This window comes from Papio anubis, chromosome 8, assembly GCF_008728515.1.
Source record: "Papio anubis isolate 15944 chromosome 8, Panubis1.0, whole genome shotgun sequence".
NCBI lineage: Eukaryota > Metazoa > Chordata > Mammalia > Primates > Cercopithecidae > Papio > Papio anubis.
Window position 1 is genome coordinate 69,612,820 of NC_044983.1, and position 26,885 is coordinate 69,639,704.

The window sequence follows — 26,885 nt, forward strand, 5'->3', positions numbered from 1 at the left end:
TTAAAGAATACTGCAGTTTATCAAAAGACATAAGAAATTTCAACTCATACTTGGAGAGTTATAAAAATGTTTTGGCTAAGTTATAAACATGTTTATAATGCAATTATTCGCATAACTCTAGTAATGCTAACGGCAGCTATAAGATCAGAATAGGTTTCTAAAAAACCACTAAAAACATAAAAATACTTAGCCCCATTATTTCCCTGTAGAACGTGTTCATTTATGCCTAAATTTCAGTATTTACTATATCATCATTGCTGATTTTAAGTCACATTCAAAGGATAAGGCAAAACCACCTACGAATTGGCATATTTGTTTATTTCTCAGTTTGTGAAAATGTCCTTAATTTGTTGATGTAGCAAACAAATTTCAACTTTGATTGCTATGCAAAAAAACAGAAGATAATCTGCTTTGCAATGAACTTAATATAGTTCAACTGCATACAGGCAACATGCTATATATGAAAAAGTTACTAACTGAACTACAGGTATTAAATACTGAAAAGAGTTAACAGTTTATTATAATTTATTTTATTTAACAATCTAGGAAGTTCGCAGCCATCAGCAGTTCTAGTGCAATTTCAGGTGCAATTGGGAATTCGGGAATCTCGGTGGAGCTGTTAGTGTAGCGAACCTTGTACGTAAAATACATGCATACTTTTGATAGCACATGTGAAGGTATCTCTCTAAAATTGACCTCATTGGTTTCGTTCTCAGCAAACTGACCTGTAAAACAAAAGAATTATGTATGTTATTGGCTGAATTGTGTTCTCCAAATTTATATGTTGAAGTCTTAACCCCTAGTACCACAGAATGTGACTGTATTTAGAGATAAGTTCTTTAAAGAGGTAATTAAAAGAGGTCATTGGGGTGGCAATCTAATATGATTGGTGGTTTTTTTTTTTTTTTTTTCCCGAGACGGAGTCGTGCTCTTGTCACCCAGGCTGAAGTGCAATGGCGTGATCTCGGCTCACTGCAACCTCCACCTCCCAGGTTCAAGCGATTCTCCTGCCTCAGTCTCCTGAGCAGCTGGGATTACAGGTGCACGCCATCACGCCCGGCTAATTTTTGTATTTTTAGTAGAGACAGGGTTGCACCATGTTGGTCAGGCTGGTCTCAAACTCCTGACCTCGTGATCCGCCCACCTCAGCCTCCCAAAGTGCTGGGATTACAGGAATGTGCCACTGCGCCTGGCCATGATTGGTGTTCTCATAAGAGGAGATCCGGACAGAGATGGGCACAGAGGGAAAACTGTGTGAAGACATGGAGAAGATGGCCACGTACAAGACAAGAAGAGAGCCTCAGAAGAGACCAACTCTACCAACACCTTAATTTTTAACCTCTATACTCCAGAATTGTTAGAAAATAAAGTTCTGTTGTTCAAGCCATCCAGTTTTGGTACTTTGTTATGGCAGCCCTAGCAAACTAATCATCATTAAAACAACCTCAATTAGCACCAAATAAATTACGGAATTCTGATTTTTTTAGTATTAATGACATAATAATTTTTTTTTTTTTTTTTTGACACAGGGTCTTGATCTGTTGCCCAGGCTGGAGTGCAGTGGCATGGTTGTGGCTCACTACAACCCCTGCCTTCCGGGCTCAAGTGATCCTCCCACCTCAGCCTCCTCGAGTAGCTGGGACCACAGGTGAGCACCACCATGCCTGGCTAATTTTTGGATTTTCTGTAGAGACAGGGTTTTGCCATGTTGCCCAGGCTGGTCTTGAACTACTGGACTCAAGTGATTCCCCTGCCTCAGAATCCCAAAGTGCTAAGATTAAAGGCTTGGCCACTTGCACCCGGCCAACAACATAAAAAAACCTTCACTAGAATAGTACTTGGGGGCAGGGCGGGGTGGCTCACACCTGTAATCCCAGCACTTTGGGAGGCCGAGGTGGGTGATCACTTGAGGTCAGGAGTTCGAGACCAGCCTGGCCAACATGGTGAAACCCCATGTCTACTAAAAATACAAAATTAGCTGGGCGTGGTGGCGAGTGCCAGTAATCCCAGGTACTCGGGAGGCTGAGGCAGGAGAATTTCTAGAACCCAGGAGGCAGAGGTTGCAGTGAGCCATGATTGCGCCATTGCACTCCAGCCTGGGCAACAAGAACGAAACTCCATCTCAAAAAAAGATAGTACTTGAGATTCATCAAAACTGAATTTAAAAATTCTCTCCCTGTGGGTTGGAAACTTAAGTAGCTTTTCCTAAGAATCTTGGTGATATGATTACTGAAGGGTGAGCAGGATGAAAAAGTAAATCGTTTTTAAAAAAGATCAATCCAGGCAATCAAGTCTTTACGGATCATCAGGATCCCTGTGTTGTACTGAATTGCCATTTAAAAATAAAGCCAGGGCACATAACGGGTTTTTTGATTTAGCTTTTCTGAGAATTAGTGAATATATAAAATCACTTGAATCCAGGAGGCGGAAGTTGCAGTGAGCTGAGATCATACCATTGCACTCTAGCCTGGGTGACAGAGCAAGACTCCGTCTTAAAAGATATAACAAACAAACAAAAAAACTATTTAAACTATTTATTTACCTAAAATAAGAAAAATTCTATTTAAAAGAAATGGGCTGAGCATGGTGGCTCACGCCTGTAATTACAGCACTTTGGGAGACCCACTTGTAGTCTCAGCTACTAAGGAGGCTCAGGTAGGAGGACTGCTAGAGCCCGGGAGTTCAAGGCTGCAGAGTGCCATGATGGCGCCACTGTACTCCAGCGTGGGCAACAGACAGAGACCCTGCCACAAACAAACAAGCAAGCAAGCAAAAGAAACATTTCAGGAAAGGAATTCCATTGTTTCCTCCTTCAGTTTCTTAAAAACATGATCATGTTAATGAGATCTCTTCACAAGACATTTTCCTTTAACAGCATTTCATAAACAGTTTTTCAGTCATTCCTCAAAATTTCTGTAGCTACACAAAGGTTGTATCATTTAGCCTTTACATATAGGGATAAAATATTTTCTTAGCAGTCTAGTACTAGCACTGTGTACTGAATATAAAAGGCATTTCACATCTACAAATATACTTTGAGAATACAGTATTTGAGAATACAATATTTTAAAATACTAAAATATATATAAAATGCCTTTTATATATCTGTTGGTTGGCAGTATACTGTAATAGGAAGAAAGCAGTACAGCAGGACTCAGCAAATAATTCACAACAATAAGGTAAATTTTGGTTTGCCAATAACTAGAACTTCCTTTCTTGAATACATAACTGAAATATTACCAATAGGCACTTATTAAGCTGTTGATACTAAACAAACATTAGTGATTTTTCTAAAAGATGAGATTTATATAACATAAAATTAACCATTTTAAAGTGTACAATTCAGTGGTATTTAGTATTACAACGTTGTACAACTATCCCTTCTATTTAGTTCCAAAACATTTTCATCACCCCAAATTAAAACCCAGTAATCCATTAAGCAGTTATTCCTCATCTTCCTCACTCCACCCCCAGCCTCTGGCAAACACCAATCTGCTTTCTGTCTCTATGGATTTACCTATTCTGGATATTTCATATAAACGGAATCATACAAATGTGTGACGTTTTGTGTATGAGTTCTTTTACTTAGCATGCTGTGGAGGTGCATACGTACTGTAGCATGTTATCAGTACTTCATTCCTTTTCATGCAAACAGTAATTTGAGGCTGAATGTTTTCCTGATCTTTCCAAGATAAAAATCTCCTGTTTAAATTAAAGATCAAATTTATAAAAAGCAAAAGTTCTTTGCTTCTAGCCTGCTGTTATAAAATTAATTTTTAATTAAAATTCTGTTGGCATTTGTGATTTTTTTTCCCCCTAAAGTACCTCCTTGCATTGTCCTGTGGAAAAGCCCAAAATCAATTCATCATATTCATCAGAGCCATGTTGTGTGTGTGTATGAGGAGTGAAGGGTGCAATTCAACCAAGGAGCAATGAGTGTCTTTAGCACCCAGATTGGGGCCCCTAAATACCATTTTCTCCTAAAACAAAACAGGGATTTTTGAAGAAACAGCTGTTTTCAGGATTGGGGAACAATGTACATGACACGCCTAAGAAATCTTATTACAGAAAGCAGTATAACTACTCAAGACTAACAGAGCCATGTCAAAAGGACATAGGAGTTAACACAATGTGGCTCTTTCTGACATAAAAATGAAGCAAATGGAACAATCTGAGCATCAGTAAGAATGACTGCAACAGACTGAAAAACATGAAATATAAAGTCATGAATTCATGATGACATGCACTCAAGAACAAAACACTCTTTACTACTAGATGATGCTGAAGAATCAATTCATTACTCTGAAAAATTATATTTAAAAGGAAAAAAATCAAGTCTTTATCATCTTTCCCATATAGACCGTATTTCAATGTAACCAAATAGTATCTTATAGGACAATTTTAGCTAATAAATGCAAAAAAATTTTACAGAATTGGAAAGTCACTGTTTTGTAATCTCAAAGTAAATCTTAACAATAATCACATGAATGCTAATTCAGAGTGGGAAATTTTTAATGGATGAATCAGCCTGACAACCTGGAACCCACTGATCAAGCATGACACTGCTAAAAGACATGATATAACAGGAATACAAGAGTGCTACCTACAAAGTATCCTTTGCCTACAAAAATGTACCAGAGTCTAGTCAAGTCTCTGGAATTTTAACTATGAGTTTACAGAATAAAACTCAAATATAATTCAATATGAAATATGGACAGCATACAAATGACCTTGCTTCTCTGTAAAATTAACCGATGGCCTGGAAAAAAAAGAAAAGGTGCAGGGGAACTATTGCAGATTTTGCAAGTGAAATGGCACAACATCAGGCATGTGCTTGAAATACTCCAAAAAAGTAGGGATAATGAAACAACTTAAGATTGGCAAAATGGGCTAGGCACAGGGCTCATGCTTGTAATCCCAACACTTTGGGAGGCCGAGGCAGATGGATTGCTTGAGGTCAGGAGTTCAAGAACACCCTGACCAACATCTCTACTAAAGGTCAGGAGTTCAAGAACAGCCTGACCCCATCTCTACTAAAAATACTAAAATTAGCTGGGTGTGGTGGTGGCATGCCTGTAATACCAGCTACTGGGGAGGCTGAGGGAGGAGAATCGCTTGAACCCAGGAGGCAGAGGTTGCAGTGAGCTGAGACTGCGCCACTGCACTCCAGTCTGGGAGACAGAGTGAAAGGCTGACAAAATGTTAATAACTATTGAAGCTGGATGATGGGTACATGGAGCTGTATTATACAGTTCTCTTTACTTCTGTGTAGGTTTTAAAATCTCCATAGTAAAAACAGAAAAAGAATTGTGGCCACACACGGTGGCTCACACCTGTAACCCCAGCACTTTAGGAGGCCAAGTCGGGAGGACTGCTTGAGCCCAGGAGTTCAAGATCAACCTGGGCAACATCACTACAGAAAATAAAATTTTAAAAAAGGTGCACGCCTGTGGTTCCAGCTACCCAGGAGGTTGAGGTGGGAGGACTGCTTGAGCCTAGGAGGGCTTGTGCCACTATACTCCAGCCTGGGCAACAGAGCAAGACCCTATCTCAAAAACAAACAAAAAACCCCACAACAACAACAACAACAAAAAAACCCAGACAAAACCAGAAAGAATTGCAAGGGATCCCAAATAGCCCAAACAATCTGGAAATAGAAATACAAAGTTGGAAGCCTCATACTTTCTGATTTTGAAACTTACTGCAAAGCTACAGTAATCAAAACAGCATGGTACTGGCATAAGAACAGACATACGGATCAATGGAATATAAGTGAGAGCCCAGAAATACAAACATCTACAGTCAACTGAATTTTAATAAGGATGCCATGGGGAAACGGTCTCTTCAATAAATGGTAGTGGAAGAGCCACATGCAAAAAAATGAAGCTGATCTCTTACCTCACAGGATAAACAAAAATTAACTTAAGACCAAAGACCTAAATTAAAGAGCCAAACCCATAAAAGCCTATAAGAAAACACAGGGGAAAACACAGGGTTAGATTTGACAACAGATTCTTATATATGACACAAAAACCAAAGGAAAAATAAGTTACACTTCAAAATTAAAATTTTGGAAGGCCAAGGCGAGTGGATCACTTGAGGCTGGGATTTCAAGACCAGCCTGGCCAACACGGTGAAACTCCATCTCCACTAAAAATACAAAAATTAGCCAGGTGTGGTGGTGGGCACATGTAATCCCAGCTACTCAGGAGGCTGAGACAGGGAAATTGGTTGAACCGGGAGGTAGAGGGTGCAGTGAGTCGAGACTGTGCCACTGCACTCCAGCTTGGGCAACAGAGCGAGACTCTGTCTCAAAATAAATAAATATATTAATTAATTTAAAAAGATAAATAAAAATAAAAATGTGCTTCAAATGACACCATAAAAGGCGCGGTGGCTCACGCCTGTAATCTCAGCACTTTGGGAGGCCAAGACGGGCGGATCACGAGGTCAGGAGATTGAGACCATCCTGGCTAACACAGTGAAACCCCGTCTCTACTAAAAATACAAAAAAATTAGTTAGGCATGGTGGCGGGTGCCTGTGGTCCCAGCTACTCAGGAGGCTGAGGCAGGAGAATGGCGTGAACCCGGGAGGTGGAGCTTGTAGTGAGCCAAGGTTGAGCCACTGCACTCCAGCCTGGGTGACAGAGCAATACTCGATCTCAAAAAAAACAAAACAAAACAAAAAACTATGGAATGAGAGAAAGTATTAGCAAATCATGTATCTGATAAGGGTCTACTACTGAGAATTAATAAAGAACTCTCACAATTCAACAACAAAAATACAAACCACCCAATTCAAAAATAGGCAAAATACTTGAATAGACGTTTCTCCAAAGGAGATACAAAAATGTCTAGGAAGTGTATTAAATAATGTTCAACATCATTAGTCATTAAGGAAATGCAAATCAAAATCACCAGAGAGGCTGGGTGTGGTGGCAGTAATCCCAGCACTTTGAGAGGCCGAGGAGGGCTGATCGCTTGAAGCCAGGAGTTTTCAAGACCAGCCTGGCCAACACAGCGAGATCCCGTCTCTACCAAATATACAAAAAGTTAGCTGGGCATGGTGGCGTGCACCTGCCCAGGTACTCAGGAGGCTGAGGCATGAGAATTGTTTGAACCTGGGAGGTGGAAGCTGCAGTGAGTGGAGATTGTGCCACTGCACTCCAGCCTGGGTAAGAGTGAAACTATCTCAAAAAACCACCACCACCACCAAACAAACAAAAACCCACCAGATAACCACTTCACACCCATTAAGATAGCAGCTTCACGCCTGTAATCCCAGCACTTTGGGAGGTCAAGGTGGGCAGATCACCTGAGAGGCAGATGGATCACCTGAGGTTGGGAATTCGAGACCAGCCTGACCAACATGGAGAAACCCCATCTCTACTAAAAATACAAAATTAGCCGGGCATGGTGGTGCATGCCTGTAATCCCAGCTACTCAGGAGGTTGAAGCAGGAGAACTGCTTGAACCTGGGAGGTGGAGGTTGCAGTGAGCCAAGATCTGACCATTGCACTCCAGCCTGGACGAGAGCAAAACTCCGTCTCAAAAAAAAAAAAAAAAAAAAGACAATAACAAATATTGGCCAAGATGTATACAAAGTGGAACCCTTGCACATTGTTGGTAGGAATGTAAAACAATTCAGCCACTATGGAAAGAGTTTTGTGGCTCCTCCAAAAGTTAAACAGAATTGTCATATAATCAAGCAACTACACTCCTAAGAAGACATCCAAAAGAACTGAAAGTAGGTATTCAAACAATTATTTGTACACAAATGTTCACAGAACTATACATGGTAGCCAAAATGTGTCAACAACCCAAATATTTATCAACTGATGAATAAACAAATTGTGGTATATTCACATCTGGCTGAATGGATTATTATTCAGTCATAAAAAAGAGAGAAGTACTGTGAACGCACTACATAAATGAACCTTGGAAACATGAAAAATAACAAAAGCCAGATACAAAAGGCCATATACTGTATGATTCAATTTATACAAAATGTCCAGAATAGGTAAATTAGAAAGCAGACTGGTGGTGGTCAGACACTGAGGGTAAAGAATGGGAAGGGATAGTGACAGCTAATGAGTATGGGGCTTGCTTTTGGAGTAATAAAATGTTTTGGAACTAGATAGAGATGATGGCTGCAAAATACTGTGAATGTAGTAAATGCCACTAAATTGTACACTTTAAAACAGCTGCTTTTACATTATGTGAATTTTACTTCAAGAAAAAAATGTTAAGAATAGAGATTTGGACTGGGTGAGGTGGCTCATGCCTGTAATCCCAGCACTTTGGGAGGCCAAGTCAGGTGGATCACAAGGTCAGATGAGAACATACTGGCTAACACAGTGAAGCCCCGTCTCTACTAAAAATACAAAAAATTAGCCAGGCATGGTGGTGGGCACCTGTAGTCCCAAATACTTGGGAGGCTTGAGGCATGAGAATTGCTTGAACCTGGGAGGCGGAGGTTGCAGTGAGCTGAGATGCCACCACTGCACTCCAGCCTGGGCGGCAGAGCAAGACACCGTCTCGAAATGAAAAAAAAAAGAATAGAGATTTGGAAGGTGGCAACTTGTATAAACTTTTTATCTAGCTAGGAACACAAATCACCAGTCTGTGGTTAAAAGGCTGACAATGGGCCGGGTGCAGTGGCTCATGTCTATAATCCCTGCACTTTGGGAGGCTGAGGCGGGTGCATCGCCTGAGGTCAGGAGATCAAGACCAGCCTGACCAATATAGTGAAACCCTGCCTATACTAAAAATACAAAAAATTAGCCAGGCGTGGTGGCAGGCGCCTGTAATCCCAGTTACTCGGGAGACTGAGGCAGAATGACTTGAACCTGGGAGGTGGAGGTTGCAGGTTGTAGTGAGCCGAGATGTCACCACTGCACTCCAGCCTGGGCGACAGAGTGAGACTCCATCTCAAAAAAAAAAAAAAAAAAAAAAAAAAAAAAAACGCTGACTATAGAAAACTAATGTAGGGAAATCCATTCAGTCTTGTTGAAACGTATAGGATAAATAACTGAAAACAGAAAATGGCAGAAATCAATTTTTTCCCATTGCAACATAATCAAGCAAAAGGCCAGGCACGGTGGCTCATGCCTGTAATCCCTGCACTTTGGGAGGCTGAGATGGGCGGATCACCTGAGGTAAGGAGTTCAAGATCAGCCTGCCCAACATGGTGAAATCCCATCTCTACTAAAAACACAACAGTTAGCCAGGGATGGTGGCACACACCTGTAATTCCAGCTACTCGGGAGTCTGAGGCAGGAGAATCACCTGAACCCAGGAGGGGAGGTTGCAGTGAGCTGAGATCACACCATCGCACTCCAGCCTGGGCAACAGAACGAAACTCTCTCTCTCTCAAACAAACAAACAAAGAAAAAAACAAAAATGTAATCATACAACAATGTTAGAAGACTTACTCTCTTTAAATGCTGAATCATTTAATTCAACTTACAAACATCCATCAAACATTAAAAGCGAACATATGAAGAAGAAGACAGAACTGTGCTTACCTGGGCCACTCAACATGGCTTTTATCGTGCCTGATGTTAATGCATGTTCTCTTTTTACAATAAATTCATGGCCATCAGATGATATCAATTTGACATACATGGCATCAGGGCCTTCACAGCCACCATAGGTTTTCTCCTCTCCATCTAAAGTAAAGTAAGTAGTAAAACAATTTTTGAATCACACAATGTATTAAAAATAAACAGGTTTGGCCAGGCGCAGTGGTTCACACCTGTAATCCCAGCACTTTGGCAGGCGGATCACCTGAGGTCAGGAGTTCAAGACCAGCCTGGTCAACATGGTAAAACCCTGTCTCGACTAAAAATACAAAAATCCAGCCTGGGTGACAGAGCAAAACTCTGCCTCAAATAAATAAATAAAAGGTTTATTAACAAGGTTAATATTTGAAGAACTCAGACCAGAAACATTTCTGAAAGGTATTATAATAGTCACCAAGACTTTAACAGTTTTTAACTCCTTGTTTTATACTTCTCTATAAACATCTTCCAATATCAGAATAAACTGTAGATTTAAGAATGCTACTTCAGTGAAAATTTACTAGTATTTTTCAAGAAGGTATTAACAGTTGTTTTGTAACCAAAGCAGCCCATTCAAATTTGGAGACTAAGACAAAATATTTAACTAGTATGACTTTAATTCTATCACCTGAAATACTCATTTTTAAAAATAAGATGTATAGCAGATTTACAAATCAGTGTTTATATGCCATGTGAGCTCAACTTCCTTTGACAAGCCCCAAATTCTAAAAGACTTCTTTTACTCAGCATTTCACACTTGATGGTTAAAAATAATGACCAAAGTACACATTTAAACAATACTCAGTTTAAATTCATGCAAGATTAAAAGTAATTAATACGGACAAAATATTGGCCTTTAAAAAACACCCAAAGCTGACATGAGGAGACAGAGTGCACAGATGTTACTCTGCTACTGCCACTGCTGCTGTACTGGCTTCAGTCACAGTAGCCACATACATAAAGCGTAAAAGTTACATACACGAGTAAAAATCTCCTTAATTTTTACAATTTTGTACTGTAACAGAATTTTAACTTTTATAATTATTAACATGTGAAATAAAATAGCTTAAGGTTTATTCTAAAAACTTAGGAAGCCCTAGAAAGAAGCAGAAGGATGAAGCTGAAGTACTGTTTGGCCACAGATATCCATTTGTTAAACAATTAATTCAGAAATCTCTAAAATTAAAATTAATATAAATCTCAAAATCACTCATGTGCTACCACTGCCAAAAATGTTTAATTTGATTTAAATCACAACAACCAGACAAATTTAAATTGAGGAACAGTCTTTGAAGTAGAAAACTATTTAGAGACTAAAGAGACAAGTTAATGCAGTATGATAATTTAAAAATGTTTTTATCTATCCATCTATTTATTCATCCATCCATCCATCCACCCACCCACCCACCCGCCCGCCTATTTATTTGTTTATTTATTTTTTATTTTTTGAGACGGAGTCTCACTCTTGTTGTGGAGTACAGTGGCACAATCTTGGCTCACTGCAACTTCCTTCCACCACCCAGGTTCAAGAGGTTCTCCTGCCTCAGCCTCCCCAGCAGCTGGGATTACAGGCACCCATCACCATGCCCAGCTAAATTTTGTATTTAGTAGTAGACCACGTTGGCCAGGATGTCTCGAACTCCTGATCTCAAGTGATCTACCTGCCTTGGCCTCCCAAAGTGCTGGGATTACAGGGATGAGCTGCTGCACCTGGACTAGTTATTTATTTATGGTTTATTTTTTTTAAGAGACAGGGCCTTGCTCTGTTACCCACGCTGGAGTGCCGTGGTGCAATCATAGCTCACAGTAACCTGGAACTCCTGGGTTCAAGAGATCCTTTTGCCTCAGCCTCCAAAGTAGCTGGGAAACAGGCATGCACCACCATGCCTGGCATTGGTCTTTGTTTTTTTAAAAAGGGCTTCTGTTCCATGTAAAACTTGTGATAAATATTCCATCTGTGTTATGTCATCTTATGTTATGTAACAAATGTTCATCTATGTTATGTCGATTTAATTCTCAGACCCAGCTAGGACCCTAAGAGGACTGAGATGGAGTTTTGCCAACTCTACAGTATGAATACACACACACACACACGAAGGCAAATGTGGCAAAACATTAACAATCTGGTGAAAGCTATGTTAGTATCTTTTTTTGTCTAATTTTTCATAAAAAGCTGGAGGACCCATAAAGATGTAAGTAGCTTCTAAATTATAGACTATTCAAGTATATAGATTTCTAGCAGTTTTTGCCAACCTCTAAAAAGAAAGTAATAATGGTTATTATTTCAATTTATGCTTCTAATATTTTTTGCAACAGAAACCATTTCATGTTTGTAGTGAAAGTTTCAAATTTCTTAAGGTAAAATTACTCACTAAAAATCACAAATTGGAGTTACCACGATATTATTACTGATCTGCCTATCAGGAATATACAGTCATGCATTGCTTAATGATGGAGATACCTTCCAAGACAAGAAATGCATCATTAGGCAATTTTGTCATGACGCAAACATCCTAAGAGTATACTTACTAAATCTAGAGTGTACTTACACCTAGGCTATATGGTGTAGCCTACTACTCCTAGGCTACAAACCTGTACAGTATGTTACTGTATGAATACTGTAAGCAACTCTAACATGATGGTATTTGTGTATCGAAACATAGAAAAAGTACAGTAGAAATATAGCATAAAAGAGTTTAAAAGGTATACCTGTATAGGGCACTCACCAAGAATGGAGTTTGCAGGACTGGAAATTGCTCTGGGTGAGTGGTGAGTGAATGTGAAGGTCTAACACAGTACTATACTACTACAGACTTCATAAATACTGCACACTTAGGCTACAGTAAATTTACCTGTTGCTCAGGTTGGAGTGCAGTCACACAATCATGGCTTATTTCTGCCTTGAACTCCTGGGCTCACTCAAGCAGCTCTCTTGTCTCAGCCTCCCAGGCAGTTGGGACTATAAGCATGAGCCACTGTACCCAGCACAATTTTTCTTTATATCCTTATTCTATATGCTTTTTTCTATTTTAAAAAATTGTAATTTTTGTTCTACTTTTTAAATATTTTTGTTAAAAACTAAGATACAATCACACATTAGCCTAGGCCTACACAAGGACAGGATCATCGAGATGTCACCATAGGCAACAGGAATTTTTCATCTCTATTATAATCTTTATGAGACCATGTCACACATGTGGTTCAACACTGACCGAAACATCATTATGCAGGGCATGACTGTGTAGTAAAAATAAGCTGTTGATATGGACAACTAATTTCAGTCTACTGAAATTTCACTTGCGTTCACTGATTTTGAAGATCTTTGAAACAAAAAACCAGTTTCTACTAGTTAAAACACAAAATTAATTATCTTTAGCTTACCCATTTTGTTCTTATGAAATTCTACTTTGCTTCCCCAGGAACTTTAGTAGTTTCCTGAAAATATAACAATATCATATTAAGATTAATGTTGCAAGAGACAAGTTTTCACTCATTGTTATTTAATATGTCCTTGGTGTTAAAAGTTTAAGAACTCTCCCTCCTGGTTACATTACGAGCTCACCATTCCTACACAGCAAAAACACTGCACTTTAACAAAATCAATTGAATAGCAAAATGCTTTGACAGCTTGATCAGCTGCCACTTTTGAATTGGAAAAAGACTACTTAAAATAGAAACAATCATTATAAATTGATTGGGGGTGGGGTTGTTGAAGAGGTTATAAGTGTGACATGTTAAAAGTAACAGACACGTAAAAATGTTCACTCCATTAAAATACATACACAGAACATAATTATCAAGAAAAAACTGCCATACTGAGGTGTTCTAAGGCAGAGGTCCTTTATTCTTTTTCTGGGTAAAGGACTCTGCTGAAAATCCGAACAAAACTATCAGTCCTGTTGCATAACAAAGAAGTTGGCTGGTTTTTGATCCTCGTTTTGAGATATGGCCTCTAAATCCTTGGAATTTCCCTAGTGATGCAAGTCTCTGCTATTCATCATGGGTCCTGGTAGTTTACGTTAAACAGGTAACTCACAGTGGGCCTTTGGATAGTTTAACAAGAGGACTCAGGACAAATGGTTCCGAGGTGGCTTTTTGATATCTCCATCACCTCCAGTTGGAGGGGTGCTGAAGACTGAGCTCAGTCTTGTTGCTTATGACTCACCAATCATGTCTACAGAATGAAACCCCAAGAAAATCCCTGGACACCAAAGCTCAAGTGAGCTTTTGAGGTTAGCAATGCTCTGTACACCTTGTTATGGTACACATCAATGTGCTGGAAGGATGATGCATATTGACTTAACACAGGGAGGACACAGCAAGTTCTGGATCTTGTACTTAGTACACAGTAGTAGACAATAAGCAAATATTTGCTTGAATGAATGGCATGATATAATAACCAAGGACATTCCAGTAACTTCCATGAGAATAAAAAAGCACAGGGCTGGGTACAGTGGCTCACACCTGTAATCCCAGCACTTTGGGAGGCTGAGGCAGGAGGACTGCTTGAGCCCAGGAGATTGATACCAGCCTGGACAACATATTGAGACCCTACCTCTAAAGTAAATATAGAAATAAATAAATAAGAAAAAAGAGAAGTCTTGCTCTTTAATTAGATAAGCATACATACATATTTTTATGCTTCCATCTGTTCCATATACAGGCTACCTAAGTTTTGAAATTTAACAATAAAGTGGTCAAAAATTTACAATTTTTTGAGAAATTATAAATTTTACAAAATAACAAGATGATTGCTAAAGAAAATGTTTCACTTTCTCAGTAATTTGTATTTTAGTAACATACTACAGCATTTATTCAGAGGAGGATCTTATTCATACTGATACTCTTTTTTATGTCATTTATAGGAAAAAAGCATTTCCTAACTATCCAGCTCTAAGAAATTCCTGACAAATTTTATTTCTGGCATTAAGAGAAGGATCAAGAAAATGAACCATAACACTTCAGAGCAGAAAAGGAACTTGCAGGTAACCTCTCTAATGCCTCAGGTTTGAATGTCATCCATGTAGAGAGGCTAAACAATTTGTTTCAGGTAGTGACAGAGCAGGAGCAGAAATCAAATCTTAGTCTAGAACACTTGCTAAGCATGGAGACAGATATTCAAAAGTACCTTTTTTTTTTTTTTTTTTGAGAGGGAGTCTTGCTCTGTTGCCCAGGCTGGAGTGTGTAGCGTGATCTCAGCTCACTGCAACCTCTGCCTCCCAGGTTCAAACGATTCACCTGCCTCAGCCTCCTGAGTAGCTGGGATTACAGGTGTCTGCCACCATGTCTGGCTAATTTATGTAATTTAGTAAAGACCAGGTTTCGCCATGTTGGCCAGGCTGGTCTCAAACTCCTGACCTCAGGTGATCCACTTGCCTCAGCCTCCCAAAGTACCATTTCCAATGTGAGATAAAGCAGAGAAAACAGGCAGCAGTAACAATGAAATAACGATGAACATTTTGCAGGCCTAATAAGTGGTAAACATTGTACTAAATGCCTTATATACATTAAGGAATTAATTAATTTGTTTGTTTGTTTTGTTTTGAGACAGAGTCTTACTCTTTGGCCCAGGCCAGAGTGCAGTGGCGTGATCTTGGCCAACTTCTGCCTTCTGGGTTCAAAAGATTCTTGTGCCTCAGCCTCCCGAGTAGCTGAGACTACAGGTGCATGGGATCATGCCTGGCTAATTTTTGTATTTTCAGTAGAGACAGGATTTCACCATGTTAGCCAGGCTGGTCTCGAGCTCCCGACCTCAAGTGATCCACGCAATTCAGCCTCCCAAAGTGCTGGGAGTACAGGTGTGAGCCACTGTGCCTGGCCTATCTTATTTAAAAACAACTCTTCCACAAGGGAATTATTCTGATTTTAGAGATGAGGAACACTGGAAGAGTCTGCTACTTGCTCAAGGCTTCTACAGCTTAAGTGGCATCATTAGGATTTAAACCTAGGTAGGTTTGCCTTCACAGTCCACATTCCACTCCTTCCATTATTGCCTACTGCCACAGTAAAAAATTCTGGCTCCAGTTAAACTTAATTGCCACAATTCTCAACAGCTACTGATGTAAATCCTCAAACAGTTCTCTAAAATTTAAAAATAGTACTGTCATTTTATGATATTACACAATTTAAAAATTCACAACAGCCATTATTATTTTCTTTTCATTATACTTTGTCAAGAAAAGAAAAAATGCTAGAAAGATTGAAGTACAAGAATTTCAAGGGCCAACTCTTCTATCTGGAAAATCTCTAGAATAAAACATTGAGGATGTTTATTTAACTAGCAGTAGCTAAGCAACAACGCAAAGTCACATCTTAGGAGCCCTATGGGCAGCAACAGTTTCTCTAGAGAGTTAATGTAGTAAATCAATTCCATCATTTTATACAACAGAGATTAAGCAGAGGAAGAGGAGACCCACCCTTTCTCCCAACATTGAAAGGGAAAATCAACATTAAGAGTTAAAATTCCTAATTCTTAGGTAGGAGTTAGAAATATTTAAAATATGATTACATTTGGACCTAACCCATAAGTTATCTAAAGAAATCTAAGTTTGAGGAGACAAAAATCTCAGCTTGAACATCTATTGCATGACAGAGCTGAATTCTGGAAGTATGAATTGGGCAGGTAAACGCCAGTCATAAGGGAACCGTTGGATTGAGAATAGTTCTAGGCAGAAGAAAGAACATGAACAATGGCCTGAGACGTCATTATGCTTTTAGGGTGCTACATATAAACACTAATCTCTTCAAGTTTTTCTGTGTATGTGTATGTTTAATAACAAATACTTTACAGATCACTCACAAAAATACACTACAGATTAAAGACTCAAATGTAAAAAATCCACGAACTCTAGAAAAACACCAGAAAAAAAGAATACAACTAGCTTACACAGGTATAAAAATGCTTGATGGGGCTGGGTACTGTGGCTCACGCCTGTAATTCCAGCACTGTGGGAGGCCAAGGTGGGTGGATCACGAGGTCAAGAGATGGAGACCATCCTGGCCAACATGGTGAAAATCCATCTCTACTAAAAATACAAAAATTAGTTGGGTGTGGTGGCGGCAGCCTGTAGTTCCAGCTATTCTGGAGGCGGAGGCTGAGGCTGAGGCAGGAGAATTGCTTGAACCCGGGAGGCAGAGGTTGCAGTACGCGGAGATTGCGCCACTGCACTCCACCCTGGCAACAGAGCAAGACTCTATCTCAAAAAAAAAAAAAAAAAAAAGCTTGATGGGCTGGGCATGGTGGTTCATGTTTGTAATCCCAGCACCTTGGAAGGACAAGGCAGGCGGATGACCTGAGGTCGGGAGTTTGAGACCAGCCTGACCAACATGGAGAAATCCCGTCTTCACTAAAAATACAACATTAGCTGGGTGTGGTGGCACATGCCTATAATCCCAGCTATCCAGGAGGCTGAGGCAGGAGAATCGCTTTAACCTGGGAGGCCGAGGTTGCGGTGAGCCAAGATCGCGCCATGGCACTCCAGCCTGGGTAACAAGAGTGAAACTCCATCTCAAAAACAAAAACAAAAACAAAAATTAGCTGGGCGTGGGGTGGCGTGCGCCTGTAATCCCAGTTACTCTGGAGGCTGAGGCAGGAGAATTGCTTAAGCAACCTCTCAGGGGCAGAGGTTGCAGTGAGCCGAAATCGCACCACTGTTGTCCAGCCTGGGTGACAGAGCAAGACCCTGTCTCGAGAAAAAAAAAAAAAAAATTATAGGACACAGGCATATCTTATAAAATTAGGATACCTAAAATAGCAGTCTCCCAATTATGTACCCACTACCATAACTGTTAATAATATATGCGAGTGTATGAAACATGTATTCCTGTACAAGATTTCTGGAATTTCGTGTTTCTTAGAACAGATACAGTTGTTTGAAGATGTTAATTATTTGATATGTCCTCAAATTTCCTAGCACTAAAGCTACCTGCTCTCTTAGCATTAAGACTCTGAGTTTCTGTTCTGAGCTTGTTGTTCAAGTTTTGTCTTCAGTGGCAGTGGGTCAAAGACAGAAGTTCTCTGTTTTTACTAAGAATTCTATCAGGTCATTAAAGTAAACACACTTCTATCTTGAGGGGAGCTCTCAAAAAAAATTAAAATTAAAACCCAAAGTAAAAGCATTGATCTCAATTTCCAATCTGTTTCTGATAGCTAATACTTAGTAACAGCTGCTGTTCTTCCAAATGGTCAAACTTTTAGTAATAAAATGACGACTCATCTAATAATACCCAGTAATCAATGTTATAATATCTCATTGGCAGGGTCTCAATTTCTAGTAACACACCCTCACAAATGCCAGTCCTATGATCTGTCATGTATTGTGGGGCTTAAGGAATTTTGATCAGAAGAAATCTCTGATACTTAAGAACTGTATTTTAGACCAACCACAAATCACCAATCAGAAATATGACACATGGGCCAGGCACAGCAGCTCTTGCCTGTAATCCCAGCACTTTGGGAGGTCAAGATGGGTGGACCACCTGAGGTCAGGAGCTCGAGACCAGCCTGACCAACATGGTGAAACCCCACCTCCACGAAAAATACAATAATTAGCTGGGTGTAGTAGTGGGTGCCTGTAATCCCAGCTACTTGGGAGGCTGAGGTAGGAGAATGGCTTGAACCCAGGAGGTGGAAGTTGCAGTGAGCCGAGATCATGCCACTGCACTCCAGCCTGGGCGACAAGAGTGAAACTCCGTCTCAAAAAAAAAAAAAAAAAGAAGTATTACATATGGTAGTGTGGACTGCAACAGGCAATCACAGTAATGTTAAGCGGTCCCTGGATAGTGAATGATGGTTATTTATATTTTGGTGGGCTGCAGTCGTTTCATATCAAATTATAAATGGCAAAAAAACCAAAAACAAAACAAAAAAACAGACTTCCTGAATCCTTATACTGGAAAAGTGAGTCAAAGTGTATGGCGAGAAAGGACAGTCTCTTCAACAAAGGAAGCTGGAACAATAGCCATATGGATTAGAAGCTCACTGTTAAACCATACACAAAAATCAATTTCAGATGGTTCACAGAATTCAACTTAAAATGCAAAAGGAGGCTACTAAAAGAAAACAAATTATTTTCATACCCTCACTGTAGGCAAAGATTTCTCAGCGGCTAGATGCAGTGGCCACACCTGCAATCGCAGCACTCTGGGAGGGAGATCACTTGAAGTCAGGAATTTGAGACCAGCCAGGCACTCCAGCCTGGGTGACAGAGCGAGACTTTCTCAAAAAACAAAACAAAAATCTCAGAAAAGATGCAAAAAGCACAAATTGTAAATGAAAAACTTGATAAACTGGATTTCTCCAAAACAAAATTTCTGTTCATCAACTACCACAGCTGGGCATCATGGCTCACACGTATAATCTCAGCACTTTGGGAGGCCGAGGCAAGCCGAATGTTTGAGCCCAGGAGTTTGAGACCAGCCTGGGCAACATAGTGGTGAAACCCTGTTTCTATAAAAAATAGAAAAATTAGCTGGGCATGGTGGTGCATGCCTGTAGTCCCATGTATTTGGGAGGCTGAGATGGGAGAATCACCCCAGCCCAGGGAAGTTGAGGTTGCAGCAGGCCATGATGGTTCTACTGCATTCCAGCCTGAGCAACAGTAAGACTCTGTCTCAAATACAAACCAAAAAATCCCCTCAAAAACCAAAAAGAAAAATGAAAAAAATGAGAACTCAAGCCACATATTGGAAAAAAATATTCACAACGCATATCTGACAATGGCTTTGCATCCAGAGTAAATTAAAAAATGCCTGTATGTCAATTAAAAAAATCCAATTAAAGTTGGACAGAAGAATTGAATGAACACACTAAAAAGTGCTCAACATTATTACTTATCAGTGAAATGAAACTCAAAACTGCAACAAAATACTACTATACAGCCACCGGTATAGCTAAAATTAAAAAGACCGTCAACATTAAATGCTGGAGAGGATGTAGAGCAAATGAACTCTCATACACTGCTCATGGGGAGTCCATCATAATAGGAGAATGGATAAATAAGCTATGGCACATTCATACAGAGCAATACTATTCACAAAAAGGGATGATCTACTGATACAACATGGAAGAATATAAAAATATTACACTAAGTGGAAAAGCCAAACAAAAAAGTATACACTGTATTATCCGATTTATATAAAATTATACAACAGGCAAAACAAACCAATGATGATAGCTCAGCAAGTGACTAGAAAGGAACATTCTGGAGTGATAAAAATGTCAAAACTAAATGGTACAATTAGCATTTCACCATATGTAGGTTATATTAAAGCTAGAATTTTAAAAAATGATAGCATTTCTGAAGTTTACTTTACCTTAACTCCAAAGATATCATCATTCTAGGATGGTTTTCTGCCTAATTAAGCTTTCAAAAGTGACACCAGTAATAAAATTAACCCAAATTCTCTAGATATGCAAATACTAACAGAGGAGGAATAAGCGTTGGTCATCCCAAAGAAAGGAAATATGAGACTACAAATCTGCAACAGAAAATCTGTTAAGTGAACAGCTATAAAAGGAAAGTAGCTTTTGATGGATGGAGGTTTGTTTTTTTTTTTTTTTTGAGACAGAGTCTCACTCTGTTGCCCAGGCTGGAGTGCAGTGGTGCGATCTCAGCTCACTGCAAGCTGGTAGAGGTATTTTTACTAGGCAAAACTGGAAAGAGAGGGAGATCCAGGCAAAGTGAACAGTATGACCTGAGTCAGACAGCCTGGGGCACATAATGCAACTCAGTGTTGTTGGAAATCAGTTTACAAATTCATTCATTCAATAAATATTTACCAAGGGTTAGTATGCTAGATGCTCGCCTAGGCACTGGGGACAGAGATGAACATAACAAAGATTTCAACCTCATGGGAAGAATGGTGGGGACAGAAAACCAAAACAAAATAATACATACAGCATGGTGAAGAACTAACATTAACAGAGACCTGAAGAAAGCAAGGGAATGAGTCACGGATATCTGAAGGAAGAGCCTTTTATGGAGGGAGAATGGCAAGGAGACCAGTCTGGCCAGAGGAGTGAGTCAAGAAGACAGTGTAGGAAAACAGGAAAAGAGGTGAGAGTTTGGGAAGTTGGACTTCATCAAAGAGGCAAACAGCGATACACATAAGGAGCACACACTGAGATACTGACCAAGCCATGGGTTTTTTTTTTTGAGACAGGTTCTTGCTCTGTCACCCAGGTTGAAGTACAGTGGTGCAATCCCGGCTCACTGCAGCTTCAATCTCCCGAGCTCAAAGGATTCTCCCACCTTAGCCTCCTGAGTAGCCTGCTACCAAGCCTGGCTACATTTCTTTTTTTTTAAATAGAGGTCTCCTATTTGTTGCCCAGGCTGGTCTCGAATTTCTGAGTTCATGTAAACCTCCTGCCTTGACCTCCCAAGGTGCTGCGATTACAGGTGTGAGCCACCACACCCAGTCCAAGACATGGGTCTTGAATGTCTTAAGAGTAAACAACGCTACAGAAGAATGTATTCCTTCTTTGCTACATTACCCTGTTTCATCACTCCTATTTATCCTTTTGCTGCTTTCTATCATTTTTGAAGACTTGATTTCAGCCTTCCATATAATGCAGTGCTTAAAATCAGTCAAACTCCTAGCTATATCACTGTGGGAAAACTAACCTAATCTTTCTGTGCCTAGTTTCCTCAACGGTAAAATGAGGATAATACAGCATCTACCTCACAGAGCTGTTCTGAAGAATAAATGGCTTTACATATACAAGCACTCAGAATACTGCCTAGCACACATTAGAACACTGGCCATTATTCTATTTTTGAACCAGAGGTTCATTCCCATATGTATCGAGGGCCTACCATGTGCCAGGCACTGCTCTACATGCTTGGGAGGAATCTGTGGACAAAATAAATCCAACAACCTCTCCTCCACCCGTATCCTGGAATTTACATTTTTAGTGTGGTGGATGACACACTAAAGGACCAGAAAGTAAATACTGTTTGCTTAGCAGGCTGTAAGGTCTCTATTACAACTATTCCAACTCTGCCACTGGAGTGCAAAAGCAGCCACAGACAAGATGTAAACGATTGAGTGTGGCTATGATCCAACAAAACTTTATTTATGGGCAAAAAAAAGGTAAATTTTATATAATTTGCTCTCTCTCTTTTTTTTTTTTTTTTAAAGAGACAGAGTTTCACTATTGTTACCCAGGCTGGAGTGCAGTGGCGCAACCTTGGCTCTCACTGCAACCTCCACCTCCCGGGTTCAAGTGATTCTCCTGCCTCAGCCTCCTGAGTAGCTGGGATTACAGGCAAGCACCACCATGCCTAGCTAATTTTTTGTATTTTTAGTGGAGATGGGATTTCACTATTTGGTCAGGCTGGTCTCAAACTTCTGACCTCAGGTAATCTGCCCACCTTGGCCTCGAGAAGTGCTGGGATTACAGGCATGAGCCACTGCATTCAGCCAATAATTTTCATGTTATAAAATACATATTTACTTCGAATTTTTGTCCAACTAATAAAAAATTTAAAAACCATTCTTAGCATTCTTAGCTTGTGGGTAGTATAAAAGCAGGTAGTGGGTCAGATGTGGCCTGTGGTTCTAACTTGTTGACCCTGTTCTAGCAGGTTCTTAATCTGCAGTCCCTTACTCCTCGAGGTTCACAGATAAGCAGCAGAATCCCAAATCCTTGAACCTGTAAGCACAATTTTGTGCCTATGTGCAGTTCAGGGTAAGCGGAATGAGGAGGTCCACAGCTTTTATCTCTTATCATAAATTAAGAACTAGCCCTGTTGAATGAAAGTCAATGGCTACCTTATATAGACGCGAACCCATCTCCACATCTGCATTTCTACTCTGTTAGGTATTTCTATCTTGAAACTCAGATAAATTAAGTGATAGGACTTCTGTTTCTTCATCTTCCAAATGAGAGAATTGGACTCATTTATGTACAAAAGTCCATTCTGGCTCCACTATATCATGACTAAATCCATCTGAAATTCATCCTTCCCTAACAACCACCTCTAACTCAGCTTCCCATGTTTATTACCCAGAGTCGCTCTCCCACAACACAGAACTTAAGGGCTCCAGAGTACTGCATCTTCTCACTGAGTCTGTCTGCCTCACCCCTGCAAACGACCTAATTATTCTCTCAAATAATATCTACAAACCCCCTTGTTTCAGTTTTAAAATTATGAGCAGATATTCCCAACTTACAATGTGTATGAATCATGGATTCTACATATTATAATTAACAGAACCTTTAGAAAGATTGGCTAAAAATAAACTGAAACCAATCACTTCAGTTGCCTTGTCTCTCCACCTTCAGCGCTCCTGTTTTTGTATAACATACATTTTGTCCACCCTGCTGTTTCAAAATATTGAATAAAAACTGTCCTTCCTACCAAAGGTTAATCTTTCCACTTAAGCAATGATTGCTATCCCCTCACCTAACTAAAGACTCTGCTATGGCCATTATTCCCACCCACACACCAATCTACCATCTACTTCTTAACCTATTCTGATCAGCCTTTTGGCCCACCAGTCCATGTTAGGGGTTCTTATCAAATTTCAATTACTTCACTTAGTCACAGGGTCAATCTTTAATGCTCATTTAGCAGTGTTTTAAACAGTTGCCTACTCCCTCCATCATGAAACACTTTTTCCTTAGTACTCCAGATGTCACACACTCCTTCCATTACTTTTCTGCTTCCATTACTGTATGCTCCTCTTCTGACTGGAGTGCTCCCAGTCATCTGCCTTCTCCATTTAACATTCTCTATTTGATGTCCTCCAGACCACATATCATCTATAAAATATGACTCCCAGTCATCTCCCTAGTTTTTCTCCTGAGTGCCAGTTGTGAATATACAACTTTTCTACTGCACATATTCTCAGGTGCCTATTAATTATCGAACTCAGTTAATTCCCATACAGAACTTCTGATTTATCAATCTCAGAAACTGATACACCCTTCCCAGTCTTCCACATTTCAGTACATGCACTGCTGTTTACCCCAATGCTTGGAAAAATGATTGGTTATTCAAAAAACATTTTTTTTTTTTTGGTTATTTTATTCCTGGGAAGAAAGCTAAACCCATTTGGTTCCAGCTTCAAATTACATTCCAAATCAGACTACTACTCACTTTCAACTCTACACTTCTAGTTCAAATTACCATATCTCAACTGGACATTTGATTTACTTTCCTGCTTACCACTCTGATCTTGTCTCCCACCACTCTTCCTTCACTATGCTCCAGCTACACTGGCCTTTTTGGTATTCCTCAAAATCAGTCAAGTTCACTCTTACCTCAAGGTCTTTGTATTTGTAATTGCTGTTGTCTCAAAAGCTTTTAAATCCTCATCATTTAGATCTCTAAGTAAAATATCAACTCGTCAAGAGAGCTCTTCCCTGATGATCTTACCAAAATTAGACACTCCCATCCCAGTCACTCTAACCCTTAACGTTGCTATATATTTTTTTCACATTTATCACTTCTTGAAACTATACTCACTTACTTACACATATCCTTTCTTTCCTCAAGTTCCTTGACAGCAGGCCTAGAATAGTGCCTGGCACTTTGTAGATGCTCAATAAATATTTCTTGAGTGAATGTACTATTATTTTCCTAATCGCTGAGGCTTGAAATTCAGGCATTACTGGATGAGCTTTTTCTGCTCTTACTTAATAACAGAACAATAAAGAATTTAGGATAGCAGTTTAGCTGAAATGCATTAACACATAAATGTGACCATAGCCGGCCAGATTTGGTGGCTCACGCCTGTAATTCTGGCACTTTCGGAGGCCAAGGTAGGAAGACCACTTGAGCCACCCAAACAAAAAATAAGCTGGGTGTGGTGGTGGGCACCTATAGTCCCAACTACTAGGGAGGCTGAGGCAGGTGGATAGTTTGAGCCCAGGAGGTTGAGGCTGCAGTGAGCTGTGATCATACTGCTGTACTCCAGCCTGGGAGTGCAGAACAGAGTGAGACTCTGACTCAAAAATAAGTATGAGCATAATAGCAAAGACTTCCCTGATTATTTTCCAGTACTAAAAAATCTACCAAAAAAACCCAGATAAACATTTTAGAAGATTTAAACAATTAAGTATCACTTTAGAACTTGATGTATAGGACTGACTATAACTTCTGGCTGTGAACTAGTGCCTATTATATTAGGGAATTACCATCTGGTAATGCATATATGCATATTTTTTGAATGATAGTTATTAAATTTCATATTTAAGTAAAAGAGGAATGGTCATTTAAAATTAAACAGGGACCCCAAATCATCATTGGCAAGAAACAATAAATACCCATTATAGTACGTACTACAGCTGTTTCCTTGCCATTGTATGTCCAGAATGAATAAATCCACATGTAAACTGCTACGTTTCAACAACATGATTATAATGTAAATGAGATCAGAGATATGTCATTTTAGGTCAATGAACAGAAAAGGAAACAACTTTCGGGGATCAAAAAGCAAATATGGAGCCGAGCGCGGTGGCTCATGCCTGTAATCCTAGCTCTTTGGGAGGCGGAGGCGGGCGGATCACCTGAGGTCAGGAGTTCGAGTCCAGCCTGACCAACATGGTGAAACCCCGTCTCTACTAAAAAACAAAACAAAACAAAAAAACAACAACAAAAAAACAAAATTAGCTGGGAGTGGTGGTGCGCGCCTGTAGTCCCAGCTGCTCCATAGGCTGAGGCAGGACAATAACCTGAACCCCGGAGATGGAGGCTACCGTGAGCCGAGATCACGCCACTGCACTCCAGCCTCAGGACAGAGCAAGACTCCGTCTCAAGAAAAAAAAAAAAAAAAAGCAAAGAAAAAGAAAAAAGAAAAAAAAAAAAGCCAAGACGGCAGTTAAAAAGTGAGGTTTTAAGACACTAAAGAATTTCAAGGCCAGGCGCAGTGGCTTACGCCTGTAATCCCAACACTTCGGGAGGCCGACAGGGGGCGGATTACTTGAGGTCAGGAGTTCGAGACTAGCCTGGCCAACCCAACATGTCGAAACCCCGTCTCTACTAATAATAGAAAGATTAGTCAGGCGTAGTGGCATGCGTCTTGGTCCTAGCTACTTGGGAGGCTGAGGCAGGAGAATCACTTGAACTTGGGAGGCAGAGGTGGCAGCAAGCCGAAATCGCACCACTGCACTCTAGCCTGGGCAACAAGAGCAAAAGTCTGTCTCCCCCGGCCCTCTAAAAAAGAATTTCGGTTTTCTACACTAAAAGCAATGTGGAGTACAAATGCTCATTCTAAAATGGCACAAACTCTACAGTTATATGTTACTAAACAGATCTCAGTTCCTTAAGAGAAACTCACTGGGCACAGTATTTCACACTAGATACCTCCTTTCAGACAAGACTGGACGGGCAATAGATGCACGAAACCCCCAACTCATGAAGTCGAGCATAGATCATCCAACGAGTTACCCAGAAGGTAAACTTCTCGGGTACTGCTGCTGGAAGAAGCGAGAGACCTCTCCCTGGGCTAGGGACTGGCTTCAAGAAAATAACGAATCTGAGCGGACACGAGGAAAGCAGAAAAAAAAAGCGACAGGGCTACCATGCTCCTAACTCCACCCTCCCGCGCTCAGCCCGGAGAAGGCCCAGTCTCGCTGGCTGCTGCCCCTCCTTCCACCTCTTTCCAAACCCACCGAGCGGCGCCAGGAAAGGTCCCGCCGCCATCCCCTCCCCCAAACCAGGGGCTGGGAAGGCCCAGGGAGGTTAACAGCTTCCGTTCCTTCCCCGCCCAGAAGGGAAGGGGTGGGAAGTGGGATTGCGAGCTCGTCCCCTCTCGGCCTCCCTCGCCCTCCACCCTTACCCGGAGCTCCGTTTCCGCCCCAGCCCGAGACTCAATCGTCAGCCCCGCAGCCACCGCAGCCGGGTCCCCGCGTACTGCCACAGCCCCTATCCCAGGGCCGCCCCCCCCGCCCCCAGCTGCCTGCTTCTGTGGGTTCCGGGGCAGTCGAAAGAATTACTTCCGCTGGGTCACAGCAGCTTTCTGCGACGCGCGGGAGATCCGTACCTGGTGAGGCGAGGACGCAGAGTGCGTCGCTCACTTCCGTCTAGAGGTAGTGCGTAGCGCCCTACTCTCTTCCCCTATAGTAGGCCAGCCTATGAACGACACCGGCAAATTTCGACCAATCCGAGTCTATCTCTTCTGGATTCCCAGCATGCAGCGCAGACCCTGATCCAATTACTGTAAAGACGCACCCTTAGAGAGGCTCTCGGGAGTCCGAGACAGCACTGCATTCTGGGATTTGTAGTTTCTCTGGTGGATACCGTCGGCCTTGGGACCGAGGCAGCCCTGCATCCTGGGACTTGTAGTTTCTCGCACTGCGTGTGAAGATTTTGG

At 40.7% G+C, this 26,885-nt stretch overlaps 1 protein-coding gene across 5 annotated transcripts; it reads right to left on the bottom strand.

Annotated features, from left to right (window-relative positions):
• On the bottom strand, nucleotides 1-26,623 carry ELOC (elongin C). 5 transcript variants are annotated; one of them, XM_009213221.4, is made up of 4 exons: nucleotides 26,556-26,623; nucleotides 12,945-12,998; nucleotides 9,528-9,671; nucleotides 1-725 (listed from the first exon to the last, which is right to left on the bottom strand). In XM_009213221.4, the coding sequence occupies exons 2-4, from the start codon at nucleotides 12,946-12,948 to the stop codon at nucleotides 535-537; spliced, it is 339 nt and encodes a 112-aa protein (XP_009211485.1). In that variant the 5' UTR covers nucleotides 12,949-12,998; nucleotides 26,556-26,623; the 3' UTR covers nucleotides 1-534. The 5 variants fall into 5 exon arrangements, with proteins under 5 accessions (XP_009211485.1, XP_009211484.1, XP_021798138.1 ...); XM_009213220.4 differs by lacking the exon at nucleotides 26,556-26,623 and adding an exon at nucleotides 26,352-26,475; XM_021942446.1 differs by lacking the exon at nucleotides 26,556-26,623 and adding an exon at nucleotides 26,185-26,216.
• Between the last annotated feature and the right edge of the window lie 262 nt (nucleotides 26,624-26,885).

Bases quoted from the DNA above. Each gene is read 5' to 3' on its own strand.
- ELOC (XM_009213221.4), bottom strand. The intron at 726-9,527 runs GTAAGCACAGTT...TTTGTTTTACAG, and splicing joins AGCCATGTTGAGTGGCCCAG to GTCAGTTTGCTGAGAACGAA.